General features: G+C 36.8%; 2 protein-coding genes across 8 annotated transcripts in view; both read right to left on the bottom strand.

Moving 5' to 3' along the window:
- Positions 1–468: 468 nt before the first annotated feature.
- The window catches only part of LOC148941672 (uncharacterized), a 54,133-nt gene continuing 43,066 nt past the window's right edge, over positions 469–11,535 (bottom strand). For 6 of the 7 annotated variants that reach the window (XM_089103860.1, XM_089103859.1, XM_089103857.1 and 3 more), the window contains 2 exons: positions 5,959–6,129; positions 2,771–3,023 (listed from right to left, as the gene is read on the bottom strand). In XM_089103860.1, coding sequence (XP_088959986.1) covers positions 2,911–3,023; positions 5,959–6,129 — 284 coding nt within the window. In that variant the 3' untranslated portion in view covers positions 2,771–2,910. Of the gene's footprint in view, positions 1,972–2,770; positions 3,024–5,958; positions 6,130–11,535 lie in introns of those variants that run through there. The other variant, XM_089103862.1, reaches the window with a different exon arrangement.
- LOC148941673 (uncharacterized) lies at positions 1,995–2,825 on the bottom strand. The gene has a single exon (XM_089103856.1). It carries the CDS (start codon positions 2,823–2,825, stop codon positions 2,034–2,036), a length of 792 nt encoding a protein of 263 aa, XP_088959982.1. The 3' UTR covers positions 1,995–2,033.

Raw genomic sequence — 11,535 nt, 5'->3', positions numbered from 1 at the left:
GTCGCTTGGAAAATGGCCAATTTCATTGTTTTATTCAGCGTAAAGAAAACGTAATAATTATGGCAATAAACATGCTAGTTTCTTGTCCTATTTTTGAATTGTTCGCCTCAGTACCCAGGTCGGGCCACTTGCTATTTCTGATACCCAAGAAACAAGGTATTATTAATCGAGGCTGTTGGTTGCTAATTTTGGTGCTCAGAGAAGTCGATAGTTATGTACATAATCTGATAGTATATTGTATATTGGGTATATAGATAGTATATTGGGCACCGATGGAACCAGTATTTGTAATAAATTTCACTTTGAGTCTGATTTTCTTTGGTGCCTCCACCCCTGGAAAATTTTATGGGGGTTCCCTTGAAAAGCTCAAATAAATCATCTTGAAAAATCCTTTTTTTCAAGTCTTCGAATCAGAATAAAAAAATCCTTATCTCCTCGTTCTCCCAGATTTTTGTGAATTATAACCACTGCTCAGAGCCGAATTAAAGATTTCAGGACCAAAATCAGAAAGCTGCTATCCACCCCTTTAGATACCTTTGGGTTTCAAAACAATATCACTTCAACATCAACCATAAGTTCCAAACAGTACTGATACAGGTATTAAAGACCCAATTTTAGTGAAAACCTGGACAATCAGAGTTTCGAGAATAGACAAAAGGATTCCATATCCAAACGACGGATGGAGCGATACTCGTTGTGATCAAGGTAAGATTGAATTTGGAAACCTAACTTTTAATTAGCACATTCTTGTCACAAAATTTGTCAGACGTTTAAACGATGTCATTTCATCTTAACAATTTGAGCATGCCTGGATGGGATTAAACGACTTCATGCCTAGTATTTTGTGAGTTTATGCATAGCACTTTGCTAAAGCAAACTGTTCAATTTATCTTTTAAAGATATTGAGTTGAACAATCAAAGTTGAATTTAAGCTGTTTATTTGATCTCAAGCAAAGCACAGATAATATGGCATAAATCGCAGAACTGCAAATAAATGACATAAATTGGCACTGCCATTGACATAAAATAAATAGAAGCAAGGTATAAACGAGAAAACTAGTACATCTACTATAAACTAGGAATAAATAAGCTAGAAACACAAATGCGTGTAAAGGATTCAAAATCACTCTTTTTCTGCTGCTTCGTATTTTAGCACTCTTTTGCATTTGTAGACTACGTTTAAAAGACTTAGGTAAAAATTGTCTTGGAAATTTCTACAATGTTAAGTTTTGTGAGGGTTTTATAGAAAAGTAGTTGTTGGATGCAATACGTTCTTCTGTATGCATTTTAATATGTTTGCTCAACCGAGATGTGCAGATATCTCTTTTTTACATATGCCTCTCTAATGCTGTTTCTCGTAAGTAAAATTTTCTTTAAAATCCACTCAAATAAAATTTTTAAAAGTTTTCTTACACAAGCCCTACTCAAATTATATCTCTCCAGAATGAATCTCTATTCAAAGCAGAACTGCTTGAAAACTGTTTCTTACACACAGTACATTCATACGGTTTCCCTCCAGAATGTGTTTTTGTATGTTTACTCAAAGGAGAGCTCCTTGAAAAGTGTTTCTTACCATAGTGCATTCATACAGTTTATATCCAGCATGGTTCTTTCTATGTCAATTCAAATCCAATCGGTTAGGAAACAATTTCTTACATATAACACATTCATACGGTTTCTCTCCGGTATGGATTCCTCTATGTATACTTAAAGGAGAACTTTGTAAAAAACCTTTTCTTACAAGCAGTGAATTCATACGGTTTCTCGTCAGAATGGATTTTCTTATATGCAATCAAACCAGAACTTCTTGAAAACAGTTTTTTACATGTAGTACATTCGTACAGTTTCACTCCAGGACGAATTCTTGTATGTTTACTCAAACCCGAACTGTTAGTAAACCGTTTATTACATGTTGGACATTCGTATGGTTTCTCTCCAGAATGGGTTCTTGTATGGACAATCAAGCTTGAGCTGGAAAAAAAAATTTTCTTACATATGGCACATTCATACGGTTTCTCGTCAGAATGGATTTTCTAATATGCACTCAAACCAGAACTTCTTGAAAACAGTTTTTTACATGTAGTACATTCGTACAGTTTCACTCCAGAATGAATTCTTGTATGTTTACTCAAACCCAAACTGTTAGTAAATCGTTTCTTACATATAGCACATTCATATGGTTTCTCTCCAGAATGGATTCTTCTATGATTAATCAAATTCGAATTATTAGTAAACCGTTTTTTACATGTAGTACATTCGTATGCTTTCACTCCAGAATGAATTCTTGCATGTCTCTTCAAATCAGAACTGTTAGAAAACCGTTTCTTACATGTGGGACATTCGTACGGTTTCTCTCCAGAATGTATTCTGGTATGGACAATCAAATTTGAGCTGGCAGAAAATTTGTTCTTACATATAGCACATTCATGTGGTTTCTCTCCAGAATGTATTCTGGCATGTATTTTCAAATGATGGCTCCTTGAAAAATGTTTCTTACATGTAGTACATTCATAATGTTTCTCTCCAGAATGGATTTTTCTATGCATACTCAAACCCCAACTGTTAGTAAACCGTTTTTTACATGTAATACATTCGTATGATTTCACTCCAGAATGAATTCTTGTATTTTTACTCAAATCAGAATTGCTAGAAAACCATTTCTTACATGTGGGACATTCGTACGGTTTTTCTCCAGAATGCGTTCTTGTATGGATAATCAAATTTGAGTTGGCAGAAAATTTTTTCTTACATATAGCACATTCATATGGTTTCTCCCCAGAATGGATTCTTCTATGCTTAATGAAATTCGAATTGTAAGAAAACATTTTTTTAGAGATTGCACATTCATATGGTTTATTCCCAGTATGGATTCTCTGATGAGTATTCAAACTATAAGCCCGAGTAAACCTTTTATTGCAAATTAAACATATAAAGGTTTTTTTTTCCGGTGCGGGCCCTTTGATTTGTGTTCAGCTCTGAAGGAACCCAAACCATTTTCCTGGATGTTCGTTGTTCTACAGCACCTGAAAAATTTACAAAAGTGTACCCTTTCTTATTTGAATATGCTACCCTATTATGATTAGAGCTTATTCTTAAATCAGTTCCACTTTCTACTTTGTATTTGTAACCTGAGTCGGTTTCTAGTTTTGCAATTATATTAGATGGCTCATTGCGGCATACACAGCCATTTCATATGCAACGACGATAATAAAAGCTTAGGGTTGGGTTCAGTAAATTGGAAGTAAAAATTATAGCACCCATACAAACAGTTGAGTAGATGGAGCTGACAAAACCCCCATAAAAGCTGAAAAAACCATTCTGGTATCATGAAAAATTATCAAAAAGTCAGTATGTTCAACATTGTCAAATGTCCAACAAATTATTAAAAGCAAGTTATGAATAAATGATTAAAAGCAGTTTGTTTTTATTTGTCATAGGAAATGAAATATCGAAACAAGAGAGTAATACTACAAAGCTTATTAAGGGTTTTAAATAATACTTATCTAAAAGAACCGTAGAACCCTCCCCCCCCCCTTAAATGACCCGAACTTCATTTGCATATTTACAGAAAATGGTATCTTTTTTGAGGATTGCAGATTATGTGCACTAAAGTATCAACAACAAAAAAGTAATTTATGATAATGATTGAGATTATAGGAAAAAATTGTTGAATGTAGATTTATTACTTAATTAAAATCAGTATAATTCCTGGCGTTTTTAGTAATTTTGTTTCTGTTCAATATTGACCAATGTGTGCTTTCTTAGCCCAAAAACGTTACCTGAAAATTTCAAGCAAACAGTTTTTGAGGCCTTTTATCCTTGGAAGTAGGACTGTGCTCCAAATGGACATTTTTCTTGCACATTTTGCTCTCGAGCTTCAATATGTTCAATATTAATTCTCGGCTTTTTTTACGAATTAATTGTCGGCTTTATTAAGGCCAAGAATAATATTTTGTGGAAGGACATTTTTGTGGCTGTGTTAGACATTCAGGCGACAATAACCTAATATTTTCCGCTTTCATTTTAGTTAATTTTAAGGATATAGGTTTCAAACCAAATTGAAAATAGTAGTTTCCATCCTTTTCGGGGAAACTAATATTTGTCGTTTGTAATATTGGGATACAAGCTTTGAACTGACGAAGAAAGAGAAAGAAAAAAAAAACAAAAAAAAACAAGAGTTCTTACCCCAATATAGGGAGGATCATGCCCAAATTTGTAGGTTGTCCACAACAGATGCCTCTGGGGACAGGGACATACAGCTGAAAGTTTCAAACTAATCTTGGACAAATAAAGTTTTGCTTCGTTTTTGGGCATCAGATAACCCTCCCTCTGAATAAATTGTGCTGCCCTTTTAGCCAGATCAATTTTTTTCACATAACCTTTTTTTTGAATTTAAAAAAGTTCTTTACATTTTTTGGGTGTAATTTTATGGAAAGCCTTCCCCTTAAACTAACTTTTTCCTTGTGGATTATGTCCCCTTCTGCCATGAACGATTTTGAGTTTCAATGAATGCAGTAAAAAGTTTCGGCCTTCTAGAGCTACATTTTGAGGCAAACAAATATTTTTTCTTTGGTAAATTGGGATTTGCTTGTAACAAGGACTTTCAGGTATAAATGACAAGTCAAGGGTAAAATCGTTTCCTAGCCCTAGTTTTAAGGAGTCCGGGCTCCCAACATAGTCTTTTCCCCGTAGAAGAGCTCTCATGGCCCAGAAGCTTTAGGAGCAAGCTTCAACACGTGGATTATGTCCCCAATTATCTATTTCACATTAAGCTAACCTTAACCAAGGAACTTGCAACTGTAAGTTTAAAACTGACCAGGGACGAAACATTTTTTAATCAATTTCTGCCCCCTCTACCAACCCTTCCCACACACTCGTTCCACTTCAAACAAAACATTTGGTTTCCTTTTGTTACATCAACTGGAAAGTATTTTTGGACCCTTTTCGGGCCCTACAGTTGGAAGACCTGCGTTCCAACTAGAATAAGCGTTTTAGCGCTTTTATGGGCTCCAGTTTTTTGGGAGCCGAATATTCTTAATAGTTTTATCGTGTAGACTGGGGTCCCCAAAAATGAATTAGGTTGGATTTAGCTCATTTACTTCAGCTCTACCTTCCATATGAAATTAATAGCGGACAATGATTTTGTGGGCCATTTTATTGACCCCCCCCCCCCCCCGAAAAAAAATCAAATCAATCCTTTTGCTTGAGAGATCCAACTAAAATCTCTCTCCAATCAACTTTTAAGTTGCATAATTTACGGTCCATGCTCCTGGGTTACAGACCATACGTAAAGTTTGATTAGATGCTCCAGTTTTTTTTTTTTTTTGGGGGGGGGGGGTAGCAAAAAGACAGAGCGGGGACCTAGTCAGCCTCAAAACACTAAAAATATCTTTAGAATTTTCAGCTACCAATAAAATAAGACGTATCCCCAGCTTCCACAGCCACCCTTAGCAAAAATGCTGAACAAAAATTAACAAGAAGTGATAATGAGCAAAGATGCCTCTTTATTTCGGCGATGCTCCATGAATAATATTGATCATCTTTATGGTATTCTTCTTCATCAGAATACCTTGATGGTTATAGAAACCATAATTTACAAGAAACAAGTCTAATATTAAAGTGATGCTCAAGCGGTATATCAGTGTTCTCTGTTTTTACTAAATGTTTTCTAAATAAATCTTTTTTGCATTCTTTGGAATCCACAGTTAATTGTTAAGTCTATTCTTTGGTATATAATAGACTAGGGAGAAACATGTGAGTATGAATATGGGAAGAGAAAATCGGGTTTAGTTTTTTTTTTCGGGGGGGAATTTATCGGCAATTATATTGGCTATCGGAATGTGCTATTGTTTTATAACGGTATTGGATCCAAGAATCCATATCGGTCGGGCCCTAGCCATCAGTACACCAAAAACACACACTTTAATTCCAGCACAAAGAAAGCTATTTGCTTTTCACCTTCGTTCTTGCTAGTAGCTAAATAAAATTTAGGAGAAAGAAAATCTTTTTCAAGTTTTGCAGATAGACTGGGTGAACTGATCAGAGTGTTATCCTCCAGCTTAGGTGATAAATCAGGATTTGCAATCTCAAACGCCAGCTGGTCTTCATTTGGAAATGAGCCTTCAATTTCTGAAAGAAAATTGCCAATAAATTCACAAACAAGCTTGAGAAATCTAATCAGCCAATTTTTCAAAATGACAATATTTAGACTTTAAACCTGCATTGAAAGCGCTGGTACTTTTCTTTTGGCAAAAATTCTTTTGTATGGGCTGATTTTAGTAGGGGTCCCTTGTTGATGAGGACTAAGCATTGTCCCGAATTTTCAAATCTATCATTAATCATTCGATCAGTTTCGTTTCATTTTAAGATGAATTCTCAAAATTTTTACAAATTTGACACAGCACTTTTGGACATAAATAAAAAAAAATTCAAAGACAAACTTTCAAAAAAAAAAAAAAAAAAAAAAATTGGAACATTGCTGAAAGATAATTACACCAAACACTAGCAACTAATGATATTTACGAATTTTCTTTAGCTTTTGAATTTCTATATTTCAATGGAAGAAATTTAAATAGAATAGAATAATTAGCTGGCACCTATTTATCAATCTTCTATTAGCAACTGTAGGAGCTCCTGGCCGTTTAGACTGACCTCTGCTCGAACGTTGACACGCAGTCTTTGATAATTATCGATTATAATCGTTATTTGTATGGAGTGCATTTCTATTCAGGAAAAAATGATATACTGCATGGACGCAAGGTATCTGAGAATGGGTGGGTATATACATGTATACACTTTCAATATTCCTCGGATTGTTTGTTCGTTAATATTTTAGTCTTCTTTGGACCAAAGCACTGGAATCTGAATCGGATCAGTTAATAATTAATGCGCTAGTTATTAAACCAGGACTACATTAAACCAAGGAATAGTAGATATAAAGTCAAATACTAATTCAAATGCAAAACAAGCATAAATAATCAAGTCAAACTTAAAAGCAACAGACATTACCATAAAAAGGATTACTGTTAACACACCCTAAGCAAGTGGTTTTGTGGCAACCGATTTTAGGCCACCGAAATTTAACCACAGAAGCCACCGAAATTTAACTTCTAGTTCCCTTTTTAAAAGTCGACAGTGGTTGGAGGGCAACTATTCCTCCCACAACTTCTTTTCCTCAAATGTATCTGGTTCAAATTTTGAAATAGCCAATTTGTTAAGAAATAGTCCCAGTGTCGTATAACAAAGCCGTATAAATTTCGAAGGTGGTCGTGTAAACTTTGGAGGAGGCTTATTTAATCGGAAATTGAAGGTTCTGGTTCCTCTATAAGAGTCAAAGGTGATCAGAGAGCAACGAGCCCTCACTTTGTTAAAAAATAATCCAAGTATCATAGGCAGCGAGCTAGCGCTGCCTAAGTAAAGAACGATGTTGGTACAATGTGTTGTTCTTTTTTGTTGTTTTTTTTTTCCATACCCGGGCACTTCGTATCGAAGGAGTTGTCGTAGAAACTTCGAAAAGGGCTCATTCGATTGGAAATCAGAGGGGATAGTGCCCTTTTAAATAGTCGAAAGTGATAGGAGGGCAACTAGCCCCCCCCCCCCCCCACGCCCATCATTCCCCCAAATACGTCTAATCAAAATTTGAGATAGCCATTTTGCTCATCGTAGTTGATGTCTACAAATAAAAATCTTTTTGGGGAGGACCATCCACCACCACCCACAGGGCCAGTGTTTTAAGCTATGCACTGAGGGCATATAAAGTTTTTTATAGAAGACGTTGTAGTAGAGACTTTAAAAAAGGCTCATTCAATTAGACCTTTACTGGGCTCGTGCCCTGTTTCATAATTGACAGTGAGTGGAGGGCCCCTCGCCCCCCCCACGCCCATCATTCCCCCAAATACATCCATCCAAAATTTTGAGACAGCCATTTTGTTCAGCGTAGTTGATTTTCAAATAAAAAATATGTTTTTATGGAGGACACTCCCCGACAGCCCTCAGGGCAAGGTTTTTAAGTTATGCACTGGGGGCATATAAGGTTTTTAAAGAAGGTATTGTCGTAGAAGCTTCAAAAAAGGCTCATTCAATTGGAAATTCAAAGGGCTAGTGCCCTTTTTAATAGTCGAAAGTGATTGGAGGGCAACTAGCCCCCCCACGCCCATCATTCCCCAAAACACATCCAATCGAAATTTTGAAACAGCCATTTTGTTCGGCGTCGTTGATTTCCAGATAAAAATATCTCTTTGAGGAGGACACTCCCCCAACACCCTCTGGGTAAGAGTCATCAAGTATGCCCTGGGAGTTTATAAGGCTTTTATAGAAGCTGGTGCCCTAAAAGTTTCAAAAAAGGCTCTTTCGCTTTTAAATTCAAAGGGCTAGTGCCCTATTCAATCGCTGAGAGTTATTCGAGGGACACTAGCCGCCCCCCCCCCCGCGGCCATCATTCCCCCAAACACATCCAATCAAAATTTTGAGATAGCCATTTTGTCCAGCGTAAATGATTTCCAGATCGACAATATGTTTTTGAGGAGGACACGTCCCTACAACCCTCGGGGCAAGGGTTTTAAGTTATGCCCTGGGGGTATATAAGGTTTTTATAGAAGGCGTTGTCATATAAACTTCAAGAAAGGCTCATTCAATTGGATATTCAAAGGGCTAATGCCCTTTTTAATAGTCGGGAGTGATTGGAGGGCAACTAGCCCCCTCCCCCACGCTCATAATTCCCCCAAACAAATCCAAGGGTTTTAAGTTATGCCCTGGGGGCATATAAGGTTTTTTATAGAAGGCGTTGTCGTATATACTTCAAAACAGGCTCATTCGACTGAAAATTCAAAGGCCTAGTACCCTTTTTTATAGTCGAAAGTGATTTGAGTGCAACTAGCCCCCCCCCCTCACGCTCTTCATTCCCCCAAACACATCCAATCAAAATTTTGAGATATCCATTTTGTTCAGCGTAGTTGATTTCCACATAGAACATTTGTTTTTGAGGAGGACACTCCCCACCATCCCCCAGGGCAATGGTTTTAAGTTGTCCTGAGGGTATATAAGGTTTTTCAAGAAGGCGTTGTCGTAGAAACTTAAAAAAAAGCTCATTCGACTGGATATTGAAAGGGCTAGTGCCCTTTTTAATAGTTTAAAGTGATTGGAGGACAACTGCCCCCCCACGCCCATCATTCCCCCAAACACATCCAATCAAAATTTTGAGATAGCCATTTTGTTCAGGGTATTTAATTTCCAGATAGAAAACATATTTTAAGGAGGACACTCCCCCATATCCATTAGGGCAAGGATTGTAAGTTATGCCCTGGGGGCATATAAGGTTTTTAAAGAAATATTTATAGTAAAAACTTGAAAAAGGGCTCATTCGATTTGAAATTCAAAGGACTAGTACAATTTTTAATAGTCAAAAGTGATTTGAGGGCAACTAACCCCCATCTCTCGCCCACCTTTTCCCAAAACACATCCAACAAAAACTTTTAGATAGCCATTTTATTCAACGTAGTTGAAAGTTTTGGAGAATAGGTCTTTAAGGATGACACCCCCTCCCCCCATAGCCCTTAGGGCAGGGGTTGTAAGTTATGCCCTGGGGGCATATAAAGTTTTTATTGAAAGTGTTATCGTAGAAACTTCAAAAGGGCTAATTCAATTGGAAATTGAAAGGGCTAGTGCCTTTTGTACTAGTTGAAAGTGATTGGATAGCGACTAACGCCCCTCTCACGCCCGCCATTTTCCCAAACCCATCAAATTAAAATTTTGAGATATCCATTTTGTTCAACGTAGTTGAAAGTTCTGAAAATTACGTCTTTTAGGATGATAAACCCCTCAGAGCCCTCAGCGCAAGGGTTGTAAGTTATGCCCTGGAGGCATGAAAGGTTTATATAGAAAGTTGTTGTATATGATTTATAGAATAGATTTTAGTCTTCCTCAAATCCTATTTTTATATGTTTAAAAACTAAATGTTGACTTAATATTAAATCAAAATGCACTGTGATAATGCTAATTCCCAATAAGGCATCTCAGCATTATCCCAAGAACGACTGAGGGTATTATGTTCAAACGTTTGGGGCTACTTCTGCTCTTAAAATTAAACCAAATCCAAATTGTGTAAGTGTATCCAAGCAATCAAAGAAAGTAAACAGATTTTTTTTCAAATGGTATTAAGTTTTCCATTACATGTCAACTAGAGGAGTTATGAAACTAAATTAGACAGTACTATCTGTGTCCAGATTTTTAAAAGCGTATATGCTGTTAAAAATTGCTGAAAATTTTTCTCCGGCATACAGATAGCAGGCCAAACTATAAAGTCTTAAAAAACGAAAAGATTTAAAGTATTATTTTCTATTTCCCTGAAAAGACTATGTCAATATAAAACGAACAGAAATTAATTAAAAAACTTTTTCTAGAAAATAAGTTTTTCAAAGACAAGTAAAGAGCTCCATTAAACAAAAAATTAGCAAAAATAAAATAAAATAATCTACCAAGTGTGAAACTACCACAAATCATCATTGATAAATAAATAAAACCCAAAACGAACAGAAATTAAAATAATTAACCGAGTCAAACTCAAAACGAGCAGAAATTAACATAAGTTGGGCGCAAAACCCCTTCATTTACCTCGTTCCGATACCTCAAGGTTTTAAATGTCCATTGAACCTTCTTTTGAAGGAGTCAACAGTGGGATTTGCAGGAATAATATCGCCAGGAAGATCGTTCCTGATAGAAGTGCAACGCCGGATGAAGCTGTTCCTCAAGTACTCAGTTCTTGGCGTGCCCTCATTTAGATAACTGGACCGATAAGCCTTGATGGCTGGACAAAGAGGGGCACAATGCGAGAGAGCTCGTCTGAGGGAGACGAACTTTTGTACTTGAAGAAAAGTGCAATCGACGCTACATAAAACCTGTCATTTAGAGGGTAGAGCGAGCCATTTGTAGAGGCACAACCCGCCCTATTTGCCCTATTCTTGATCTTTTGGAGTGGTGCCAACAATGTTTTCAGAGCAACAGAATATAGCGGAAATCTATATTCAGCTCTGGTTATGATGCAACACTTTTGGAGTGTGATAATCCAGTTGGATGGAAGAGTTTATGCAGCAAAGAGTAGCTCCCAGCTTTCTTGCGCAGGAGGTTCTCACCCTACTAAGAAGGTTATTCCAATAGAGATCGGTCAAGAATGAATCCCAAGTACACGACCCTCGTCAACTCTCATTGCAGTTTCATTTTGAAAACAAAACTAGGGTTTTCACGTGGCACCTTCGATTGGGTAACAAAAAGCTCCTTTATTTTCGATTCATTGAAGTTGGTCATCCATGCATCAGCCCCCTTTTCAATTTTAAAAAGACCCATCTGTAGGGAGGCTTATGGAGGGTTTTCGTGTCTTAGGAAGGCTGAGTGTGTCGTGGTATCGTCAGCAAAGTGATGCAGAGGTCCTGGGAGATTGTCTCCCATGGCGTTTATTATGTACCTGAGGAAAAGTATAGGTCCCAAGACACTGGCCTGGGGAGCCCCTACTTCCACAGAATATTCGCGGGAAATAAATTCGTT

The sequence above is a fragment of the Artemia sp. Qi Xiang Cuo genome, chromosome 18 (assembly GCF_049724085.1).
Source record: "Artemia sp. Qi Xiang Cuo chromosome 18, ASM4972408v1, whole genome shotgun sequence".
Lineage (NCBI taxonomy): Eukaryota > Metazoa > Arthropoda > Branchiopoda > Anostraca > Artemiidae > Artemia > Artemia sp. Qi Xiang Cuo.
Note: the sequence above shows the minus strand (reverse complement) of the source record. Positions and strands in the feature narration are given on the sequence as shown.